The following is a 26,080-nucleotide window of genomic DNA, read 5'->3' on the forward strand; positions in this document are numbered from 1 at the left end:
TCGTAGGACAGGCTGACTACTGCTCTGAGTTTGGGCCGTGGTTCCTTCCCAGATTTCCTGTCATATTTTTCCCCAAACGGGTTTTTTCTGGCCTCCGTATAACCGTAGTGGTGTCCTTGTTCGGTTGCCAATCTCTGTTAATCCCGACTTGGTGAAGTTTATATGTTAGTAATGTATACCTATTTTTGAATGTGTAGGGAGTTGACTGTATGTCAGGATTGTAAGTGGTTTATCAGTTGCGAATGTATGCATGTATGTATGCCTCGGGTTGGTTCTCGGTAGGCTTCCCTAAATAAACTTATTTGGTTTACATTACTGTGTTATTTGTTGTGTAGTGGAGACTAAATAGGCATTTTAAATACAAACTTTCCTGTTACATGCAGCTAATAGTAGCCCGTTTAAAAAAAAAAGGATGTGAAGAGTCAAGCTCGGACGAGGACTCTGCTAATAAATCGGACGAGGAGGTTATCGAAGGGTTAGCAGGAAGTGAAATCCGTGAGTCAGAGAGGGATGATGTTCAAAAGTCGGTAGATGGAGGCGTCTAAGAAGGCAGCCAAACAAGCTAGGGTTGAAGGACGTAGCTGTCACAATTTTAGTCACAAGCTAAACACTTGTTGATACATGTATAAATTTCCTACTTCTGTTGTTGCTGTTTGTAATGAAAGTGTCCGCCGCGTTTATCGAACGTTCTCACTGTAGGGATACATCTCAGAAACTCAATAAAAGTTTAAAAATTGCTTTACGGATCAAATCCCTGACTCCCAGCACAGCACAGAGAAATATTTCTGAATACCTATTACGTACTCCACTGAGGGCAATGAAACAATTCGTGGTTTTCACAGTTTTTATAATACACATTGGATGATTGTTCCACGCCAAAAATCTGTTCAAATTTCCCTCCGTACCCGCAATCCTCCCATATATAAATTAAAACATAACAAGAATTTTAAAAGCAAACAACTTGTACGTTAAACAAAGTAAAGAAACCTAATTTTTAAGCTTATCAGAACATGATAACATTGATGAGAACGTAATGCATTTTGCTAAACTTCCCAAACTAAACGTCCCTGTGAAAAGGCTCTAAAAAGACTACCTTAAATCACGAAAATGACTGTTGATTGTGCATGAATGACAAAATGAAATTAGAAAAAACAAAAGAGATTTTCTACAGCTTCCACCCATATGTTAGAATGAGATTTTACCGGCCCCAGATATAGGTTGTATGAGGGTCTCAAAGGGATGGTGGTTTTCTTACGGCTAACGATAAAAATTTTGGCCACTCAACGGTTAACGGTTAACATCCTTTCTTTGATGATTACACCAAAAATATTTTATTTTCATCTGTTTTTACGACTAAAGGTTAAAATTTGTTAATTTGTCAGAGTTTTTGGCCGTTTTACAGCTAGCAGTTAACCTCATTGCGACTTTCTTGTACACCATGTACTATTATGGCTAATTAGGAGGGAAGCTTGGGTCGAGTTGTCTGTGCGACTCGTCCCAAGCCTGCTCCAGCTATACCACCTCTTTTCAAACTAAACGACTTACAGAAGCTTATCTCATCTACATCACCCCTACGCAGTGGCCCAGTACAGAAATATTTATTCCAACACAAATATATCCATTCCAGCATCATTGTTTACTGCACAGGTATTTATCTTTATATCATTGTCTCAGACTCTTTAGTGCAACAGATTTTGACGATATACTTGTGTGATCAGTGCTAAAGTTGACACCTTACGTACCAAAGTACAAGGAAGAGGAAGTACTCTGACGTATACGTTCGACAAATTCCGGGCTCGGAAGTGCATTTTTTGTACTGTCTACCCTTGCCAGGGCTAGAAATGTAATATCCTTGGTTTAAAAAAGTATATCCGAGCCTGCAAATTGTTCGATCCCCAAGTCAGCGGAATCCCTTGTCCAATTTTGTAATTTGGTTTATGACTTCATCACTGATCACACATGTATTACGTTATCACATCTTCCCAGAATCTATTGTACTTAGGAGTCTTATCAGTTATTAAATTTAGGCCTTCAACAGGGGTGGGGAGGGAATATTACTCTCTTCTCTTTTCCCCGCTCCCTCCCCCACCTCCGCCACAATCTCTAAATCAGACATGGCCGATTGAATAAACAATTGCGAGCTTCTTCCGTTAACTCTCTAGGAGCTAAACCAAAGTAAGTCAATTGTAACTTGGTACAATTGTGTGCATAATTTATCGTTACTCTGATTATCGGTCTCATTTTCTAAGTAATTCTCAGCTAGTTTCGTTCTCGGTATGCACAATGTCATCGCTACGTTTCTTTGCTACCAGGATTTTGCTACCCTTTTATTATCATGACAGTAAACTTTTAAACTCATCAGACAGGGTAGAAAGACAGGTTAAGAGTTCTCGGTACCCATTGCAAAGCGAGTTTCGGTCATCAGCTGGTTCCCCATCACTGCGACCCAACATATTTATCAGAGGACATTTCAGGTCGCCAACAATTTATTCAGGTCTTCAATTTTCTTGTAAAAAATACGTGACTGTGTATCATAGTTGAAGTCCGGTCAACCGGGCCAGCCTTGTTCATGTAATCAGGCATGTCCAGACCTTCAGCTGACGTCACTAACAAAAAAAGCGGAAAAATCGGTATAGCAAACGGTTTTCATAAATGTAATAGGGCCTAAGTTACACTCGACGATTCATTTGCAAAGGAGCAGCTAAGATGCAGATCTCTGTGCGTTTCACTTTAATTGTCTTCGTCGCCGCGGGTAAGTCCATCTTTTACTGCTCTACCTTAAGGTATTAATCAAAGGGTTTATAGCACTCGAAAAACGTGGGTGTTTGCAATGTATTACAAAACATGAAATGCAAGCCCTTGTAAAAATTTATCATTCTATTCCCCACGTGGAGTTGATTTCGTTTAGTCTCGTTTCGGATGCCTTCGTTTCGTTATTTTTCTTCTTCTCTCTGCTAGTTTTTTATGTTTTTCACATTGTTTAGTCACGACGTCTAAGGATTCTAAGTTAAGGACCAACACGATGAAACCCAGACTAAATTGAGTCTGCTTTTCAATCACCTTTATTTATCACTGCACGTTCGATGCATTTCTTGTCCCAGTCGGTAAAATTTCTAGCAACTTGCTGTTCGAGTCTCTGGCCAACTCTTTCAAGTTAGGGTAAGACCTGCATCTTGGCGCACTTACCCATCAGCAACACAATGTGAGAGAATTGTTTGCCCTTGTTACTTTGATAACAGTTAGAATCGAGCGAGGAAAATAAGGCGTTGGCTGCATTCTAATATTACTTTCTATGCAATAATATAACACGAATATACGACGAAATCAACAGAATTTATTAACTCTTGCAAGTAAAATACATATCCCTCCCGCAAAATAGCGAAGCCAATCGAGGCGGGAGGAAATAAACATTAAGACAAATTCTTTAATGATAAATTTGACTGAACAAAAGAAATGTCTAAACGAACATAAATTTCTTTTCTGATATTCCTGGGCTGATATCACTATGAATCACAAACATGAAAATGATCAATCTGTATGAAGTAGGGTACGTTGGCCAATGTCCTGTACCTTAACCATATGCTTGGTCAATAACATATATCATTGTGGTATTACGCCTCAGAGGCAGCGAAAGCGTTTTGGAGCGCAACGAAGGAAAGGAAGAAATATGTAGATCAAATATGTACATCAGGCCAAACACTTTTTCTACTCAAACTTCCCGAAATGATTGCTGCATAGTTTTTTTTGGCAAAAACAAACCTCCTTGCAATCTTAAAATTGTCCAATATGTCTGTGATCATTATTTTATGTGTTATGCATAAGAAGGCAGCTGGTTTACAGAAGAGTAGTTCCACAACAATGATCCTGATGAGACGATTGGCGACAAGATTATGACACTAAATATAGGAATAGTCTTGCACCATCTGGTTTGACCTGACGCAATCCCAATGAAACGATTGTTGAAAAGAGTATAAGACTAAACTTCAGCGTTAGTCTTCGCTCCGGAAGCGAAAAGTGGTTGTTTGGTTTGCTAAAGAAAACTGTTTGCATTAAAGGACCTAAGTTACGCTCGAACAATTATTCGCAAAAGCGCAGCGAAGATGCAGATCTCTGCATGCTTCACTTTATTTCTTCTCGTGGCCGTGGATAAGTTCATCTTTCTTTTTCCAACTTTTCGGTAATAATCTAAACTACAATAAACTTCGTGAACTCGAACACTTAGACGCAAAAAGTAATCAGTCAATTTCAAAGTGGAAGTAATTTCGTTTAATTCCATCTTCTCCCAGTAGTTCTGCTAGTTTTTACATAGTTTTGTCGCAAAGCGGGGAGTTTGGTTTCTCAGTTTCGGATCCAATTGGAAGACGCCTTCAGTAAATTGACTCTGATTTCATTGCGGTAACAATCTTCGCATTCATATGGTACTTGCAACTCGTATTTCTCCTACAATAAATTTATTATTGAAAATTATCTCTCTTACACTCTTTTTAACTCTTTCAAGTTAATGCAATTTCATTGTGTTTTTTCCCACACCTGCATCTTAACAAACTTGCCGATATACGACACAAGTTGAGAGAAACATTCGTTATGGATACTTTGATCTCTGCTCAAATCAACTGGAAAGATTAGGGCGTGAACTACATTGTAATTCTGCTTTCTCAGCACTGAATACCTTAACGCTAGCAGGAATCTTCTCAAATTGATGACTTGAGCTAGCGCTCTTCTGTGGCGCACATGCAACAGGGTCAAAGCCACTTGTCGTTTTTTGAAAGGAATACTGCGATCTTAGGCTGTTACACAGATACAACGTCGACTGTATAGCATAGAAGAGAAGATACGTGTTCGTATACTGACCCCAGAATTAAAGTGAGTAATTTTCATGCTGTTTTGCATAGCTGATAAAGATCTGAAATTCTTTTGTTTTTCTCTGACGAGGTTTCAAACATCGTACTCCATCACTACAAGCCAAAAGGACGAAAATGATGGCAACATGAAACATGTTATATTTATTGTTTCCATGTGTCCTGTGCACTAATACGATCATAGAAAAAATGTATTCAGCAAGAGACTATTTCATCATCATTGATAGTCTGATTGAGGAGGTTAATTTGCATTGTATGTTCAGTTTTGTTCTAATGTTAAGATAAACAAATGTAATTGAAATTTCTTTGTCTGTCTTTTCCTGTTCCGAAGATGCCTTTCGTTTCTCATACAAACCATCAGTGGACCTTAAAGCGATCCACGTGATGTAGAGCACAATATCCTGTAGACGCAAACATCCTGTACAATGTCCGCATGCTTGTTCCATGACGGATAAAGAGTAATATTACTTGCTAAGACCTTGCAAGTGGAGGTCTTAGGAAGCAATATTACTCACCCAGCGCAAAAGTGGGTTATTCCCTTTACACGCTTCGATACACGTTCAAATTGTGCTCTCAGCCTCGTCTCTTATCATTGTTACAAACATACCTTGTTAGTTTGAACCTAACGTTAACATAAAATGACGTGCGTGATATAGTCCACATCGTTACGGCTCATTGGCAATATTCTGTACTTGAACTACTTTCTTCGTTAATAACATCCGCCGCCTGCCTCGTCATGTAAAAGGGTAAAATTACTTCCCAGAGGTGGCAAAGCGTTTTGGACAAAGAAGAAGGCAGGAAGAGGGGAGGGAGCTGGGCAGTTCATCGCAACCCAAGCCAAACACGTTGTTCTTCCTAAACATCCTAATTTGGATTCGGTATATTTCTCTGCACAAGCACTAAACTTCAATGCAATCTCAAAATTGTTCATTGTGTTCGTGACCGATTTTTGACAATGCATGTGTACGAAGATAGTTGCTTTGTGAAACAGTCTTACAAGATGACAAAGGGACTGTCAGTGAAAACAACGCGAGACAGCATATTTGGTCTGAGCGTTAGTTGTGTTATTAGCCACGAAAGGGAAAGGGTGAACAGATCCATAAACTATTTTTGTCAGGGGATTACTTCAAAGATTTCTACATCGATAATGAGTTCCCCTACCCCTACCTCCTTAATACTTCCGGCTTTTACAAAATTTGTGTGATAATAATCTAGAGCGTTATATTCCTTCCTAATTACTTACTTAACATTCATAAAAATCACTCTCATAACAAACGGCTCACAGATTTATTGATTTCTGTCAATCATTGCTCTTACAGCGTTTCTCCTTGGAAGTCATGGGGTACTCCCTAGCGTTGGCCAATGTACTTTCATGGAGTACTTTTGCGCTGCTCGAAAATGCGCCACATTTTTCTATAAAGGACTACAAAGGGACCCCAAAGGAGACTGTTTGTAAGTTAACTAAACTTTGAGGTGTTTTGTACGACGGGTCATCCAACTGTAACGCAATACTGCGGTATCTGTCAGGTCCCCTGTTCTGTTCATGGATTACAATGGACTCACACCCAAAAAATGCTTTAACTCCGTGGCTATCTTGTTTTCGTTCCAGTGCTAAGTTCAACTAAATGAGAGACTGTGTGGTGAAGGTGATGAAATATTGTGCTAACTCACTGACAGACAGCACCATCAGAGGAATTGTAGACAAGAGTTTTGACAGCAAAGAATGTTCTGAAGGCCCCGCTCTAATACCGTCCTCATCAGCAGCATTATTGCCTTGTTCCAGCTCTTTCGTCACTGAAGCATACACCTTTGCGAGGACCTTCCGGCAAACATTCGTCGCGGACAAATCGAGTTCCTCTCTTTGCACGTGAGTTTGCGTAGACTATTTGTTTTTATACATTAAGCTGAATCATACACGCATTCTAATAGATTGTCAGTTATGGTCTAAACGCATAGATGACGTCGACGTTATCAACCATGCCTCTTTGTGATTTAAACAGATTAAAGAGATCCCATGATGCCATGGGTTTACTCAAAATGTATTTGCACGTGTTTGTTAAACATTGATAAATTAACGGAGATGATTGAGTAGGGCGCGGTTGTGGAACAAAGAACAATTTCACATTCTTGTCTCGAGAATGTTCCTCCCGATAAATTGAGAACTAGTATTATATTTGGGAACAGGCGTAAAAATTTAGCAAATTGTTTTCCTAGGACAAGGATCAAACCATTATTTCTAGTTCCTTTTATCCGAGTGTGTTAAAAAAGCCTTGACTTCGTATCGTTAATAAAATTTAGAAGACATTTAAATCCATTATATAAGAAGATAACAATTAAGAGGCGATCTCTGTAAGAGCGGTCCAGGGCATTTCGCATCGGAAAAAAGTTTTCCCTCAAACTTTACCCAATAAACTATCTTTGGTAACAAGTAAATAAAACCACATTAGTTTTTGGAAATACCTCAAAATAAAATTTTTAGAGCTCTCAAAAGTCAAAGCTGCAAAAGGCCCTTTTTTGACCTCTTGCAACATCGAAAATTTCAAATGTTGAATAGCCCGGTCCTCGTATCACACCGCATGCAACAAAAAATATTTTGTATTCTTAAAGTGTGTGATATATAAGGTGTATAAAATGCATTTCAATTTTGATATTCGTTTATTCAGAGGCTCGTCATAATTTATTTAAAAACACTCGTTGGACAGCTTTCTGAAATTGGTTAAAAGTACTCTTTCTTTCTCGATTGATATTGCTCAAGTCCAGACCAGACCATTAAAAACTCCGCTTGATTTCTGCTAATAAGATGTTTGGCTGCAGAAAAATATAAAAACATCTTGCACTTATTGATTTTCTTCGCCGAGGTGACTTCGAACTTTTAGCGATATTGCAAGCGTGACAGCCGATTATGCAAATTAGTTCATTGAGCAAACTCCGACCGTTTTATGTGAGTAGCTCAATAAATCTTAGATTTTAGCCATTTTAAGTAGAAAATATAGTAGTACAGAGCTTTAAACCACACCGATTAATACTTTAAGCATTTTAAAAGGCCAAAATTTGACAAATTTTATTATCTCGTGACGAAAGACGTCAACAACAACGTATCGAATATCATAATTTGATTAGCGCTCGCAAACCCCTTTTTTAAAGTTTGGCTTCTGTTATTTCATATTTGAGTTCTGATGGCTTACGCTATTCAAACCTGTATGAACATTTCAAAACCAAACTACAGGATTCTATTTAGTGTAACCGGCGATAACAGCACACACTAAATTCACTGTGACCAGTGACTCTGTCACGTAATTCCATCGTGTAATTGTCCAGAATACTTCTCACGTCTAAATAAAGCAGCGATTTCTCGGATTTCTCGCTGAAAGGGAAAAAATGATATTTGTTCATCACATCTGTCTGCATAACAGTCTCTGTTCATAAGTTTGAAGAGTTCTTGTAAAAAAAGATATCGCATTCGCATAACGGGTGGACGTCATAACTAGATTGCATAACAACTGCACTCTGAAATCGTTTCCTCCATTTTTGCAAGAGGTGCTGCATTTGTATCTTGCATTTTGAATGCGAGCTCAAAATGTTCGCATATGTCTCTTAGCATCTTGACTTTGAGACTAGACAACCTTGCTTCTCTTGCCAATGAGCACACATCATAGATATCAAACATGATTGGATGTTTCAATCTATCTCATCCATTACTGTGTTCCTCGCCTCTCTCAAACACCCTTCGTCTACATCAGACGCGGATGCTTCTATCAAGTGGTCGTCTGCGTCGGTGGCATCATCCGATTCTTGTTGTATTTTAGATTGCTGTTTAAGGCACAATCTCGAGAAGAAACCCTGAATCTGTATGTTGGATAACCACTCTGTTCTATCGAACATTCTCTCTCCATCTATTGTGCAAGCAGTTCGCATATCCTTTGCTACTTTCACTGGGTTTGGTTTCTGCCAGTGTCTCATCCGATATTAAATTTCTGTTTCAAGTACTGCCTGACGTTTTGCGAAAGCCGTTCACTTGCACCTCTCTTATGAAGAGCCCATCCCATGGGAAGCTTTGATGTACTTGTCAAGGGTTCTGTGGCCACTGCAACCAGTTCAGTCGAACTTTCACCCTCTAATGACAATGACTGAAAGTAATGAACCCACTACCTCTTCACTTTGTCACAAAGACTTTAAGTCATGCTCGCAGGCACAGGACTTACATGATGAACTAGCTAGTTCATATGGAAGTCAAGGTCGGCCTGCGTCTTAAAATCTTCATCGCAACCAGGTTCAGGGCATTGATAGGAACTACCGTCGTTGCCATCATTGCTTTCTCCTGCTGATGCAGTTCGTCGAGCAGTAGTGGGGAAAAATGGAATCTCCTTCACCAGATCCATCATTTTTTCTGTGGAAAAATTGCAATTTTAATTTTACCGAATAAACTTTCCAGACCCAACATTAAACGCTCTCCAAACGCGCAGGCCCTCTTGTGTAAGTTGCTGAAAGTGGCAATCGTGATGTCCGAGCCCTCGTAGAGTTGATACTAGCTTACTGTTGTGATAGCAACCTGCTTCATCCGATCTTATAAAGGGCCTTTTTTATTCCTGAATTTCTTAACTTTATGGTGACAAAGAGATTTTCTAGGACTGACAGCACTGAAAACCTTTTTTACAGTTGTTAAGAAGGTCTACGTATCAGGTTACTTCCAGGCTTTCCTCCTGTCTTACAACAGCGCTACTCACATGCCAACTGATTTCCCTCTAGGGAAACCATTCTGCTTGCTTTTCCCGGAACTTCATCGCTATGAACTTCATTGTCCAGTCAACTATTATAAATGCTTCATCTCCCTCCAAAGTATCGAAAATTTGCAGCTCGTACTGATCCTGGTTTCTGCTCTCAGGATATACCCTCTCCATTCAAAGGTCTTAGCGGCAGCATTTTTTGCTTCATACAGATAGTCTTCTGCTTGAAACCTACCCAATTGCATTGTGTACTCAGAAATAGCGCCTTTTACTTCTTCAAGAACACTCTTCAACATCTCACAATCCTCACACTTCACGTTGTGACTGTGACTGCAAATTTTCTGAACTTCAGTGTCACCAGCATAGCTTAGTGCAAAGACCCTACAGTGATCGGCACATTTGCTATCGTCCTCTTCGCAGTGATTACGGTATGTAGTCTTCAAATACAACTTGCTCTCCTGAAGCCTCTTCCGAACTTCTTTACACTAGTCCTTTTCTGCTCCCACGCTTTCCAATTCGTCTATAACTTGGAGAAAATCCTTGAAACCATCCGCTCCCTCAGCTGCAGTATCGTGTAAACCTCTATATAACACCATACATCTTAGAAATGGCCTTTGACTTTTGCAAATTGACAGAATACCGGCTCTTTAGCCCTTTGGAATCGCTACCAGGGTGTGTCGGATACTGGCACGCTGAACTTTGGCGCCAGAACTTCCCATAAGTGTGCCTATGCTTTGCGCAGACCCACATTTTGCCATAACTGAGTCTTCTGCATCGAACAGGCCAGCCCTTGCAAAGATAAGCTCTCCTTCTGTGGAACTCTCTTTTGACAAATGGATTAAGCAGAGATGACTCTTTATTGAGTCAGTACTCTGAGGCAAGTTAAACAAACCGGAAACTCCTCGTGAGTCTTCTAACGAAGTTTCTGAAGAACGCGACTGAAAACAGGACTTCTTTTGGCGAATACCACTTCAAGAATTTAGTGTTTTTAATCCCAAGCAAACCAGTACCGAAAGAGAAATATGAATTACAGCTAATATAATTACGCACTTTACAGTATAGATATAGCTAATTGTTGGAAAAATGAGGTCACACGTAACGTAATAATTTATTTCCTCAAAAATCGCGTGGTCCTTTTCCACAAGAACTCCCTAGAGTTCTGAATAGAAACTTTCATAAAGACAGGTGTGCAGACAAAATTTCTCTTATTCCTGCCGACCAGAATTCGGATCCAAAAGGCGATGTTATCGCTGCTTTATTAAGAAGGGAGAAGCAAATGAGGATAATTACACATGTACAATTTAATTATGTGACAGTGGTCACGGTGTATTTCAGTGTGTGCTGTTATCGCCGGTTACACTAAATAGAATCCTGTAGTTTGGTTTTGAAATGTCCATACAGGTTTGAATAGCGTAAGCCATCAGAACTCAAATATGAAATAACAGAAGCCAAATTTTTAAAAAAGGGGTTTGCGAGCGCTAATCAAATTATGATATTCGATACGTTGTTGTTGACGTCTTTCGTCACGAGATAATAAAATTTGTCAAATTTTGGCCTTTTAAAATGTTTAAGGTATTAATCGGTATGGTTTAAAGCTCTGTCCTACTATATTTTCTATTATATTTTCTACTTCTAAGATTTATTGAGCTACTCACATAAAACGGTCGGAGTTTGCTCAATGAACTAATTTGCATAATCGGCTGTCACGCTTGCAATATCGCTAAAAGTTCGAAGTCACCTCGGCGAAGAAAATCAATAAGTGCAAGATGTTTTTATATTTTTCTGCAGCCAAACATCTTATTAGCAGAAATCAAGCGGAGTTTTTAATGGTCTGGTCTGGACTTGAGCAATATCAATCGAGAAAGAAAGAGTACTTTTAACCAATTTCAGAAAGCTGTCCAACGAGTGTTTTTAAATAAATTATGACGAGCCTCTGAATAAACGAATATCAAAATTGAAATGCATTTTATACACCTTATATATCACACACTTTAAGAATACAAAATATTTTTTGTTGCATGCGGTGTGATACGAGGACCGGGCTATTCAACATTTGAAATTTTCGATGTCGCAAGAGGTCAAAAAAGGGCCTTTTGCAGCTTTGACTTTTGAGAGCTCTAAAAATTTTATTTTGAGGTATTTCCAAAAACTAATGTGGTTTTATTTACTTGTTACCAAAGATAGTTTATTGGGTAAAGTTTGAGGGAAAACTTTTTTCCGATGCGAAATGCCCTGGACCGTTCTTACAGAGATCGCCTCTTAAAATTTAAAAAATTTGGAAGAGATAAAATATAAATAAAAATGCTCCTTGGTTGAGCATAACAAGAACAGAAAATAAAAAACAGAAATATTATGATCATTGCTAGTAGTAACGGAATTAACCGACAGATTAAGAAGGCACTTTATGTAGATCCACTAAACCGTCTAAAACGCATGCACAAGAAAACGCCAGTGACCGAGCCGCGATAAAAGGCTGAGGCGAATTTTACCGATCAGAGTTGGCTCCGAACCGAAATAGATCGAAATCAATATAATCTCAGATCCAAAATTGCACAGCGAGGGAAACAGGCATGCACAGAGTGATTTTGTTAACTTTCATTGTTTCTGGGAGGAAGCCAAGCGGAAGAAGTGTGGGAAGAATCTGATCGATTCTGCCTGCACCTTTTCCTCTACTGAGAGAGAAGTATTGGACTTGGACTTCGCTGAATACAATCCTTTCTGCGCAAACAATCCAATCGGGACCCTGGGGCGACCGGAAATGATCAGTGCTATGGCGAGAAAGACGTCAGTGGACCTGCTGGCTTTAATGCAGCCGCTGGCATTAAACCTGATGTAATGCATTCGCTGTTGTTAGTTTTCATGTCCATTTGTTTATTTTTCACCTATGAAAGAGGTTTCCCTCTTCATCATTTTATTCCAGTTTGTAGACATTTTAAATCAAGTTTGATAAGTTTTTGTATCGGCGAGCATTTCAATTAACTGTTAGCTTATCTTGAGTCTGAAATATTTCTTTTTAGTAATTGGCTTTTATTTCTTAACTGCTTGAGCGACCACTTTTTATAAAAGCATTTTAGAAATTAAAAATAATGAAAATTAAAATAAGTCTAAAAAACACATTCTTTTTTCAGCAAACCAATCAAACTAATTTGTTTTTATAATGGTCATATTAGATTTTACGCTGAGCCATGTGCGTTAATAATATTCCGAATAAAGGAAATTAACAAAAAACCAAAATGTTTCTTTGTTATCACAACTCACCCACGCGCCACCCCCCTACCCTCTGCTAACCCAGAAAATACTTCTCTATACTAACTACGTGAAACTTACTAACCCTTTGGTAACTGGACTTTTACTGCAACCCCCCCCCCCCCTTCCCCTCCCTCCTCCGAAAAAAAAAAAAAAGGTTTAAGCTAACATTTATACCTGTAGGGGAACGGTCAATATTTATAACTGTGGGGGAGATGCGGAGGATTATTGTTGCGACAACGGAGCATTTATGTATATACCTTTTCTTTGATTCCAGCATATTGTCAATGGAAGATTTCGTGATCTTCCCCCCCCCCTCTTCTTCCCAACCACTTCAAAGAGCCAGTGTTACTATCTACTTCCTAACCCACAAACCGATAAGCTGAAGTTTTACAACAGTGCTATTAAGCAGAATACGAATCTGTTTTTTGTAGTAAAGATGGCTGATTCAAATGGTATCTCCTTGAACAACAGAAAATGTGGAGGCAGTTAAACACGAAATAAAAGATCTGTCAGATAAGCAAAACGATATTCTGAGAAACGTGAAGTAGGGAGTAGGTCAAAATACTACAAAATTAGGGGGCAGGCGTGGATGGTTGCAAGAGAAACGATGACTTTGTCAAGTGTGAGTCCTGCTTGGCCACTGTAGATGACACCTGGATTTTCGTAGCAGCTTCGTTATTATTCATCGACAGCGAGCGAAAATTCCTTTTTAGAGAAGACTTACTCCAAAACACTTTGCAAATGACAAGTTGATATATTTTCAGGAAGCTAAAGAACGAGTAAAGGTACTCCAAGAGGAATATCAAGAAGTCTCAAATAAGCTGACAACAACCTTAATAGAATTGAAAAGGAAGTTTCCATCTCGCATTTGAAAAGATCGGCAATTACGAAGAAAAAACGAGAATACAGAATCATTCTCAAAGGGTGGCATACTTGCTTCTCACAAAGATCACCTCAAAAGAGCTTGCTGGAGAGGTGTTTGATGCAGTAAAAAATAACAATAGTTTTACAAGTATTGTGACCATCAATGCTGAGATTGGTCAGGTTGGTCAGGCGTCTTCACCCCTACCCTTTGCTATGGCTGCCAGAAAAAGGCATTTTAAATACAACCTTTCCCGTAACATGCAGCTAATAGTAGCCAGTTCAAACGAAAAAAGCAGTGAAGAGTCTAGCTCGGACAAGGACTGCCACCAAATCGGACGAGGAGGCTATTGAGGAGCCGGTTAGCAGGGGGAAGTCCAAGAATCAGTGGGGGATGATGTTCGGTAGATGGAGGTGTCCACAAGGCTACCAAATATAGGTTCAGGGGAGAAGCGGTCACATTAAGACAAACACTTGTAAGTATATGAACTCATTTCCTTCTTCTGTTGTTGCTCTTTGTAACAACGGTGTCCGCCGTGTTTATCGAACGTTCTCACTGTAGGGATACCTCTCGGTGACTCAATAAAAACTTTAAAATTGCTCTATGGATCAAATCCTTGAATCCCAGCACATGACAGAGAAATATTTATGAATATTTATGAAGTACTCCAATGAGGGCGATGAAACAATTCGTGGTTTTCACAGTTTTCATAATACAAATTGATATATTGTTTAACGCCGAAAATCTGTTCAAATTTCCGTCAGGGCCCGCAATCATCCCAAGAGAAATAAAAACATTACAAGAATTCTAGAGGCAAACAAGTGATACTTCAAACAAGGCAAAAACATCTGGTTTTTAAGGAGTCAAAAATGTCTTTCCTTATTCAGTAGAGGCCCGTTAACTCGAAACCTGTCAACTCATACCACCACTAACTCGATTAAGATGCGATTTCCCCTGCATTTTACCCTATTTATCCAGTCATTTACTATCAGCTACTTTGAACGGTTAACTCGAACTCCCCTTTAACTCGAACCAATTTTTGTACTGTCCCTTGGCTCAAATTTATCCTGATAAATCAAACTTAACAGAAAACATCGCTCGATAAACGTCAAAGTGTCAGAACGTAGCTGATTGACACATTGCAGCCTTCATCTACCGCGATTGATACGAACATGACAAAATTTATGAAAACGAAATGCATTTTGCTTTAACAAAGTCCACAAAGGCATCGAGTTCAAGACCATTATGCTACAAAGACCCCGCAAATCTACGCCTGTTCCAAGCACTTTACATACGAAAATACAAACCTACCCTCAACTCCTTACAGAAATGCACCGAACTCGCGGACTTCTTATTCTAATGACTATTTGGGCATATCTAGAGAGATTCTTTGTGCATGGACACTCGCTCATTAGATCATTTTATCCGTTTTTAATTCATATTTGTTCCTTCTTATTTATCTCATACATTTTACTCCCCGCATTCTTTCGCCTTTCATACGTTTTTACTTTATATTGGTGCACTTGGTGCACTTGGTGCACTTGGTGCACTTGGTGCACTTGGTGCACTTGGTGCACTTGGTGCATTGGTGCACTTGGTGCACTTGGTGCACTTGGTGCACTTGGTGCACTTGGTGCACTTGGTGCACTTGGTGCACTTGGTGCACTTGGTGCACTTGGTGCACTTGGTGCACTTGGTGCATTGGTGCACTTGGTACGAAGGAATAAAATGTTGTGGAAATAGAAACGAACACAGCTAACAATTCTTAACGTAGATTTCGCCATAGAAAGCATAAAACAAACGCAACATAGCAATTGATAACATGAATATGTTCTTACATCATACAATGATGTCCCAATTCTTATTATTACTCTATACATTCTATCTGTTTCAGTGGCAACCCTTGAAGATCCCTCACCCGAGGGCTGTCAGCCAAAATTCGAGCCTCTATCCTTTGAAGTGATTCAAGATGCCTCTAAAAGGGGAGGTGACATCCTTGTGGACAGCCATGGGTACAGCTACACAGTTAAGTATTCTGACAAAAGTGGTATTAACTGGCATTGCACCAAAAGAGGAACGGTATGTACATATCCTATGTATAAGATACTTATTAAGATGATTTTTGCAATGTATTTCAGTTCTCTTGACATGTCTTTAAGTTTTGAATTTCATAAGTGATATTATTTGATCATTGATAGTATATAAACTGTGGTATACCTGTCCACTGGTATTCCAAATAAATTAGAATCAAAAAATGGATTTTTATAAAATAATTGTTGTTATATAGGTTGCTCCATGCAAAGCTAACGTCGAGCAATGCGGCGCTGAATTTGTGATTAGCCCTATAAACCATAACTATGAACCAAAAACTGGAGTTTCAGTGGCAGCTAAAATTAGCAAAGAAGTCAACAAACGTTCGATGGAAAGGTTGCTAGGTTGCTCCATGCAAAGCTAACGTCGAGCAATGCGGTGCTGAATTTGTGATTAGCCCTATAAACCATAACTATGAACCAAAAACTGGAGTTTCCGTGGCAGCTAAAATTAGCAAAGAAGTCAACAAACGTTCGATGGAAAATGTGTTTGAACCTGCATCAGTAATTATTGAAGAGGAAGAACATGAACCAGGGACTCTGTAGTGCTCTTTCCAAAGTGGACTACATGGCCCGGATTGCCGTCAAAAAGTATACCTGAAGATCCAAAGGACTTCGACTTTGAGATTCCAGAAGAACACATACCCGATAATTTCCTTCGTGGAGATGTAATGTATATAGATCGGTACTACCTTATATTTGCAAAATCTGATCAACTGACTCTTTTGGCAAAAGCAAAGAAGTGGTATGCAACTTACATATGGCATGTTATTGGTTAATGCAATGTGCTTGACAGTATCACCAGAATCAAAAACGATGTGTGTGTATATACATATACATAATCTATTAACTAATTAAAAATTATCCCTTTGGACTAAGAGTATACATAAGGAGGGAAACCTACTTTAAAAACCCTTTTCTTCTGTGTATTTATTCCCATTCTATTTCTGGTATTTTCACAGGTAAATGGACGGCACATTCAAGCTGATGAGAGATCCATTTAAGAAGATTTTCACCAAAAATGCCTTTGTCTGTCATGGAGATTGCAGTAAACAAGTCCCACTTGTCTTTCTTGTAATGTCTAGTAAAAGATATAAAGATTACAAAAACGTTTCTGTAGGTAGCTTTTAAATTCGTTTTACAGTCAAACTATTTGTGTTCGTTGTGAAAAAATATGACTTTGTGCATAATATTGAATAACATATGACATGAAAAAAAGAGTTAGTTTCTTTTACCATAATCCTGTAATTCCATTTCTGTTTTTAGGTAATGGAGAGAGTCATTGAAATCCTGCCAACGGAAGAACATTTCAAGAGAGCGGTGCTCGACGGCAGCAACATAAAAGGCATGCCGTTAGGTTTTACCTAGTGTGAAGCTGGAGGGATGTGCCTTCCACTGGAGTCAGCGTTTTCCGTCAGGTAACTGCATATTATTATCATTATCATGGTTACTATTGCGAATCTAGAAGACTTGCAAGGACACTATTATTCGCGCACTAATGTGCATTGATTGTAGTGCATTCTTAGAGGTTTCTTCTGAGATCTGTAGGAAGTTTCTGTTTATTTATTTATTTATTTTTTCTTTATCAGATCCAGTTCTTTGGTCTTTTAAGAGATTATTAAGAAGACCCTGCAGTCCACCTCCTCCTCAAGAAACTGATGGCACTCCCCTACCTACCATCAGAATACGTTGTATAGCCGCAAACGCTAATCACTCGTATTTCAAACTTTACTAGAACAAACTTGACACATTGTTGAATACGGTAACTGAAAATGACAAAATTACAAACACGCGAATGAGCATAAAATAACTTACATCGTATGAGTGAAAGTACTGGAAAACGACAAAGCGAAATAAACAAGGATACTTAAAAGACGAATGTGACCAAACCAAAGACGAAAACATGAAACCCAGAGCTAGATATGTAACGATAATTTTCGCAAACTAGACAACTAACCAAATAAATTACGCGTAACCAATATATATACGATATGCAAATAAATATAACAAGTACAAAACTGGTAACTGACAAAGGACACTAATGAAGACGAGAAAATAAACACCTAACACGAAACTATGAAACCCCAACACTAGCAAAAAATGATAATACAAATTCTTGCGCCTACACGTTGTTCCAGTATTCAATACCCTGAGGAACGAAAAAAACCACCCTGTAATAAAGGAGCTTATGACCTCTGTACACAATACATGGATTGATAATACTAATTGGAAGCCATCTGCCTGGTCGGTGTTTGGAAGGTTTGTTACCCTCAGTTAAATATAAGACTGTTTATGAAATCATAGAAACGTTTTGCAACCACTTTGACAAGCATATAAATTAAAAATTAATAATTTTTTAATCTTTTTTAACAACAGACCCGTTAGAACAAATAATGATATAAAGGGTTGGACCACCGACTCAACCGAGAGGCCGGTATTCGAATAGATTGCACCATGGTTAGATCGCTCCCAGTTAGATCGCTCCAACCAAAAGTTAGATCGCACTCGAAAGTTAGATTGCTCCATTAAATAAGTCACTTGGCTTCCAACATGAGTTACTTCGCTCCATGTTGTAAAGTGAAGTATTACTCACCAATGACCTTTAAAGTTTATAGGTGGCGATGTGTCTTGCGACGATTCGAGTACATCGTATTCACTTTGACCTTCAGATTAGCCACCGAGCTACCGATGTATGATGTATGACAATGATGGATAAAATGATCGTGGAATAAATTAAAACGTTATAGTCTGAAGTGAATTGAAAAAGATCTTTCAAATGCCAATACTATCCAGTGTGGCCTTTTTCGCTGTTTGGTGTAATAAAACTGATATCCGCTATCTTTAATTAATAAAGTTGATTACGCTTCGTGAGTCACTTTCATGAGGCTTTATTTATTCTTTCTGCGTAACTCGGATTTATTTCAAGCGCGGTAAGATATGCACGTCATTTAATGGACTATCGATTAAGATACCTTAGTTTTGCTACCTTTACCCTAGTTTTCTACATGGAGCGTAGAAACTTATTTGATGGAGCTATCTAACTTTCGAGTGGAGCGATCTAACTTTTGGTTGGAGCGATCGAACTGGGAGCGATTTAACCATGGTGTGATCTAACCGTAATTCGAAAGGTCAACGGAAAGACTCATCTCCCATTCTACCATCTTATGAAACTCCTACACAGTGAGGCCATATTAACAAAGTTACAAGTAAGACTGGTTTCGCAGAAGAGGCTAACATGAATGCAAAGGCGAAAATATCTAAACTTGCCAGCCAACATCTTCCGCTTATGGGACTAATTCGACAACAACGAAATTGATGAATTTCAACTTATACTAAGCTGTACGTGCTTCTTGGTGCCAGCAATTAATAATCGGGTCCTTAAAATCTAATCATCATTATTGATTGATGGGAGCGAGAAACGGGATCAAAAAAAATGCACAAACTAGCTTCGTGCAAGCTTACTATGATTCTTCCCTTCCTTTGTAAATATTATGACAAAAAATTGAAAATAGTTTTGATGAAAATATTGTAAACATCACGACAGAAATTGAAAATAGTTTTGATAAAAATATTGTAAATAATATAATAAAACCCTTTTTCGTACCTTATTCTAGTAATGAACTCTTTGCTTACGTTTAATTATGATAAACCATCTCGTATTTTTCCATGTATATTATTAACACGTAATCACATGCTTTTTCTCGTGAAATTTGGAATAAACAAGCACTTGTTAATTTTTTCAAAGACCATGAACAATTTTTAGATTGCATTGAAGTTTAGTGCGCGTGATGAGAGGCAGGCGGTGGATATTATTACCCAAGCAAGTAGTTCAAGTATAGAGTATTTGCCAATCGGCCGTAACGACGTGGACTATATCACGCGGGTCGTTCTTTGTTAACGTTTCCCGTCTACTGGACCATTTTGAAGGAGGATTGGTGACTAAAGCTATCGGAACCAAAATGGCGACGGCTCGCACTAATAAGTTCTTTATATAGCCTTATCTAACCCCCCAACTATTAGACGAACAGAAAAAGATGAAAAAACCTTTGGACAAAAAGACTGTAATTCACTGCCGCTATGTTCAGATTACATGCAACCAAAGCTAGGAGCTAAACCAAAGTAAGTCATTTATAACTTGTTCCAACTTGTTTTGCATGATTTATTTTTACTCTGATTGTCGGTTTCATTTGGAGTTATTCTCAATCATTGGTATGTACAATGTAAGTTACATAAACTTTATTTTTAATTGCCTTTTAGTTCGACGCCAACAGTATCATGGGGATAGTTTTTTGATAATGTCATTGCTACCTTTCTTTGCTACCCTTCGATTATCATGACAATAAACTTGGAATTGATACGTACTTGGTTTCTTTTTTTTTTAATGCTCCTAATAACTAGCTGCACGTGACATCTCAAAGGTCACAATGATAAAGTTAAACTACCCGTGAGTATTGACAGGCTTCTCATTTCATCTTTCATATATTGCATTTCGGTTGATAATTATCCGAAAACGAAATGATTCGGGAACAGAACTGCGAGAACCCATTCACGTTAAAAATTAATTATATATTCTTAAATATTTCCAATGTCGATATCATTGGCTCTGACAGCGGTATACGAAACTTCGAAATTGCGACGTGAAAAGGTTTTAAACTTATCGGACAGGGTAGAAAGACAGGTTAAGAGTTTCGGTCAGCAGCTGGTTCCCCATCACTGCGACCAAACATATTTAGCTGAGGACATTTGATGTCGCCAACAGTTTAATCAGGTTTTCAATCAGCTGGTAAAAAATACGTGACTGTGTATCATAGTTGGAGTCCCGTCAACCGGGCCACTCTTGCTCATGTATTCAGGCATGTCCAGACCTTCAGCTGACGTCAACAAGAAAAAAGCGGAAAAATCGATTTGGCAAACGGTTTTCATACTTATAACAGGACATAGTTACACCCGACGATTCATTTGCAAAGGAGCAGCGAAGATGCAGATCTCTGTGCGTTTCACTTTAATTGTCGTTGTCGCCGTGGGTAAGTTCATCTTTTACCGCTCTACCTTGAGGTACTAATCAAAGGGTCTATAGGACACGAAAAACGTGGGTGTTTGCAAGGTATTACAAAACATGAAATGCAAGCGGTTGCAAAAATGTATCATTCTATTCCCGTCGTGGAGTTGATTTTGTTTAGTCTCGTTAAGGATGGCTTCGTTTTGTTCTTTTTCTTCTTCCCTCTGCTAGTTTTGTATGTTTTCGCATTGTTTCCTCGCAACGTCTATGGATTCTATGGTTACGGACCAACACGATGACACCCTGACTAAATTGAGTCTGGTTTTCAATCATCTTTATTTATCACTACACGTTCCATGCAGTTCTTGTCCCTGTCGGTAAAAATTTCTAGCAACTTGCTTTTCGAGTCTCTCGCCAACTCTTTCAAGTTAGGGTAAGACCTGCATCTTAGCGTACTTGTCGATCAGCGACATAAGGCGAGAGAAGCATTTGCTCCAGTTACTTAGATAACAGTTAGAATCGAGCGAGGAAAATAAGGCTTTGGCTGCATTGTAATATTACTTTCTATACAATAATATAACACGAATATACGACGAAATCAACAAAATGTATTAACTTTTGCAAAAGAGCGAAGCCAATCGAGGCGGGAGAAAATAAACATTAAAATAAATTCTTCAAAAGTAAGTTTGACTGGACAAAGGAGAAAGTCCAGGAGAGCATAAATTTCGTTTCTGATATTCTTGGGCTGATAGCACTATGAATCACGGACATGAAAATGACTAATCCGCATGTAGTAGAGTACGTGGCCGATGTCTTGTACCTTAACTATGTATTTAATCAATAACATATATCATTAAGTGGTCTTGCGTCTCAGAAGCAGCGAAAGCGTTTTGGAGCGCGACGGAGGAAAGGAGGAAATAAGTAGGATTTTTTCCGCACATCGAGCCAGACACGTTCTTCTACTCAAAGTTCCCGAAATGATTGCTGCATAGTTTTTTTAGCAAAAGCAAACACCCTTGCAACGTTAAATTGTCCGAGAAGATCATGACACTAAACGATTGGCGAGAAGATCATGGCACTAAATATAGGAAAAGTCTTGTACCGTCTGGTTTCACCTGATACAATCCCAATGAAACGATTCTTAAAAGGCCAAATTTCAGCGTTAGTTTCGCTTCGGAAACGAAACGTGGTTGTTTGGTTTGCTAAAGAAAAATGTTTGAATTAAAGGACCTAAGCTACGCTCGAATAATTCATTCGCAACTTGCTGATATACGACACTAGCTGAGAGAAATTCTCGAGAGATCAAGGCGTGAACTGCATTATAATTCTGCTTTCTCAGCACTTAATACTTTGACGCTGGGAGGAATCTTCTCAAATTTATGACTAGAGCTAGCGCTTTTCTGTGGTGTATATGTAACAGGGTCAAAGCTACTTGTCGTTTGAAGAAAGGGATACAGCACGATCTTAGGCTGTTACACAGATACAACGTCGACTGTATAGCGTGGAAGAGAAGAGACGTGTTCGGATACTGACCCCAGAATTAAAGTGGGTAATTTTCATGCTGTTTTGCGTAACTGATAAGAATCTGAAATTCTTTTGTTTTCTCCGACGAGGTTTCAAACATCGCATTTCACCACAACAAGCCAATCCGTGCACTGATGAAGGACTAAAGTGATGGCAAAATGTTATATTTTATGCTTATTGTTTCCACGTGTCCTGTGCATTAATAGGATCACAGAAAAAATTTATTCAGCAAGAGACTATTTCATCATCATTGACAGTCTGTTTGAGAAGGCTAATTTGCATTGTATGTTCAGTTTTGTTCTAATATTAAGATGAAAAAAAATGTAATTTAAATTTATTTGTCTGTTTTTTCCCGTTCCTAAGATGCCTTTCGTTTCTCATACAAATCACGGACCTGAAAGCGATCACGTAGTGTAGATTACAATACCCTGTATTACACAATATCTAAACGCAAACATCCTTTATCATGTCCGCATGCTTGTTCAATGACGGATAAAGAGTAATATTACTAGCTAAGACCTTCCAAGTGGAGGTCTTAGGAAGTAAGCTTTAATACACAAATAAATTGTGTTTTCAGCCTCATCAGGTATCTTTCACTTCGATTCACTGTTTCAAACATACCTTGCTAATTTGACCCTGACGTTAACAAAGAACGACCCGCGTGATATAGTCCACGTCGTTACGGCCGATTGGCAAATACTCTATACTTGAACTACTTGCTTGGGTAATAACATCCACCGCCTGCCTCTCATCACGCGCACTAAACTTCAATGCAATCTAAAAATTGTTCATGGTCTTTGAAAAAATTAACAAGTGCTTGTTTATTCCAAATTTCACGAGAAAAAGCATGTGATTACGTGTTAATAATATACATGGAAAAATACGAGACGGTTTATCATAATTAAACATAAGCAAAGCGCGCGCGTCAAGTGCAAAAATCATTTATTCAAACCTTGCTTTCGGTCAAAACAACCGCGTACGATCAAAATAATAATAAATTATGCAATGATATCTTCACATCTTTATGTTGCAAAAAAGTTCAAAGTCCGGCTAAACAGTTCAAGGAATTGTTCAGTCTGTGTCCTAATCACTTTCGATGAAATGGAATCGTCGTTTCCGAGGTTTAACCATGTTTGTTTTTAATTTCGGCGTGTGATCGCTCGAGCAAAGTGTTAAGCTGGGTCGGCTCGTAATTTTCGATTTCCTCGGCAATTCCCTTCTCTAAACACCACTTTTTCCAAATCGACAACCAAAAAGCAGTGCTTTTTACAGTGTTTTCGTTGTTTAAGCTGTTTTCCAGCTGCGGTGGCGAAAGAAAGCCTACTTAAAACACCGGCCATCGTTTCGCTCGCAAATTTTCAAATTTTGTTGCGACATCCAAGGCTCGCATTTGATTGGCTATCTGTGAGTTTCTTTGATTATTGACCAATCAGAATGTCTGATTTGTTTCTTTCTTTGCACTGAATTAACCCTCTTCTGCACTGAATTAACTCTCTTCTGCACTGAATTACCTGAAAACTGCCTTTATCTTAACCAATCAGAACTAAGTAATTTTTCCATGTATATTATTAGCGTGATAACAATTTAGAGCGTTACATTCTTGTAATTATTAATTATTAATAATTATTATTATTATTATTAATAATTATAATAATTATTGTAATAATAATAATAATAATAATATTAATAATAATATCCTAATTACTTACTCCATATTCATAGAAATGACTCTCATAACAAACAGCTCACTTGTTTATTGACTTCCGTCAATTACTGCTCCCACAGCGTTTCTCGTTGAAAGCCATGAAGCACTCCCTCCTGTTGGGCAATGTACTTTCATGGAGTACTTTTGCGCTGGTCGAAAATGCGCCACATTTTTCTATAAAGGACTGCAAAAGGACCCCAACGGAGACTGTCTGTAAGTTCATTGAACTTTGAGGTGTTCTGAACGATGACTCATCCAACTGTAATATACCGCGGTATCTGTCAGGTCGCCTGTTCTGTTCATGGATTGCAATTGACTCACAATTAAAAACTGCTTTAACTCCGTGGCTATCTTGTTTTCATTCCAGTGCTAAGTTCAACCAAATGAAAGACTGCGTGGTGAAGGTGTCGAAGTATTGTGCTGACTCACTGACAGACAGCACCATCAGAAGAATTGTAGACGAGAGTTTTGACAGCAAAGAATGTTCTGAAGGCCCCGCTCTGATACCGCCCTCGTCAGCGTCATCATTGCCTTGTTCCAGCTCTTTCGTCACTGAAGCAAACGCCTGTACAAGGACCTTCCGACAAATATTCGTCGCGGACAAATCGAATTCCTCTCTTTGCACGTGAGTTTGTGTAGACTATTTGTTTCTATACAATAAGCTTAATCATACACGCATTCTGATTGGTTGCTACTTGTGATGTAAACTCATAGATGACATCAACATTATCAAATATGCTTCTTTGTGATTTAAAACAAATTAAAGAGATTCCATGATACCATGGGTTTACTCAGAATGTATTTGCACTTGTTTGTTAAACATTGATTTATTCATGGTGATTGATTAGGGCGCAGTTGTGGAACAAAGAACAATTTTACATTTTTGTCTTAAGAATGTTCCCCCCGACAAATTGAGAAATAACATTATATCTAGGAACAGGCGTAAAAATGTAGAAAATTTTCCTAAGACAAGAGTCAAACTATTATTCCCAGTTTTTTTTTTTAATCCGAGTGTGTTCAAAAAGCCTTGACTTTACGCATCGTTAACTTTAGAAGACATTTAAATCCACCGTATTTTTTTCAATTTAAAGCTCCGCGAAAAAACATTTAAAATTCAAAAAATTTGGAAGAGAAAAAGGACAAATAAAATTGCTCCTTGGTTGAGTATTACAAGAACAGTGAATATAAACAAAAATATTATGATCATTGCTAGTAGTAATAGAATTAACCGACAGATTAAGAAGGCCTTTTATGCAGACCCAGTAAACTGTCTAAAATTCAAGAAAAGGCCAATGAGCAAGTCACGTTATGAGGGTGACGCGAGTTTTACCGATCAGAGTTGGCTCGGCTTTGTAAACAGAAATAGATCGAAGTCAATGTAGTCTCAGATCCAAAACTGCACAACGAAGGAAACAGGCATATGTAGAATGACCTTATTAACTTTCATTGTTTCAGGGAGGAAGCCAAGCAGAAGAAGTGCCTAAAGAATCTGATCGATTCTGACTGCACCTTTTCCTTTGCTGAGAAAGAATTCTTGGACTTGTCCCTCGCTGACTACAATCCTTTCTGTGCAAACAATCGGGACCCTGGGGCGACCGGAAATGATCAGTGCTATGGCGTGAAAGACATCAGTGGACCCGCTGGCATTAATGCAGCCGCTGGCATTAAACCTGCTGTAATGCAGGCGCTTTTGTTAGTTTTCATGTCCGTTTGTCTCTTTTTCAACTGTTAAAGAGGTTTCCCTCTTCATCATTTTATTCCAGTTTGTAGACCTTTTAAATCAAGTTTGATGAGTTTTTGTACCGGCGAAGCCTTTGAATTAACTGTAAGCTTATCTTGAGTCTGAAAGATTTCCTTTTAGTAGTTGCCTTTTATTTCCTAACTGCTTGAGCGACCACTTTTTATAGAAGCATTTCAGAAATTAAAGATAATGAAAATGAAAATAGGTCTAAAAAACACATTCTTTTTTCAATCAATTTCGATCAAACTTATTTTTTTCACAATGGTCGTATTAGATTTTGCGCTGAGTCATGTACGTTAATGATATTTTGAATAAAGGAAATTAATA

General features: G+C 38.4%; 1 protein-coding gene and 1 pseudogene across 1 annotated transcript; both read left to right on the forward strand.

The window, feature by feature from the left end:
* Positions 1–2,637: 2,637 nt before the first annotated feature.
* LOC131780526 (uncharacterized) lies at positions 2,638–17,152 on the forward strand (annotated as a pseudogene).
* Positions 17,153–20,693: 3,541 nt separating this feature from the next.
* Positions 20,694–25,856, forward strand: LOC131786408 (uncharacterized). Its single transcript, XM_066174543.1, has 4 exons — positions 20,694–20,808; positions 24,093–24,225; positions 24,380–24,637; positions 25,468–25,856. The coding sequence occupies exons 1-4, from the start codon at positions 20,763–20,765 to the stop codon at positions 25,742–25,744; spliced, it is 714 nt and encodes a 237-aa protein (XP_066030640.1). The 5' UTR covers positions 20,694–20,762; the 3' UTR covers positions 25,745–25,856.
* The last annotated feature ends 224 nt before the right edge of the window (positions 25,857–26,080 follow it).

Source organism: Pocillopora verrucosa, chromosome 11, assembly GCF_036669915.1.
Source record: "Pocillopora verrucosa isolate sample1 chromosome 11, ASM3666991v2, whole genome shotgun sequence".
Taxonomy (NCBI): domain Eukaryota; kingdom Metazoa; phylum Cnidaria; class Anthozoa; order Scleractinia; family Pocilloporidae; genus Pocillopora; species Pocillopora verrucosa.

Bases quoted from the DNA above. Each gene is read 5' to 3' on its own strand.
- LOC131786408 (XM_066174543.1), top strand. From the start codon at position 20,763: ATGCAGATCTCTGTGCGTTTCACTTTAATTGTCGTTGTCGCCGTGG. The intron at 20,809-24,092 runs GTAAGTTCATCT...CTGCTCCCACAG, and splicing joins AATTGTCGTTGTCGCCGTGG to CGTTTCTCGTTGAAAGCCAT. The intron at 24,226-24,379 runs GTAAGTTCATTG...TTTTCATTCCAG, and splicing joins GACCCCAACGGAGACTGTCT to TGCTAAGTTCAACCAAATGA.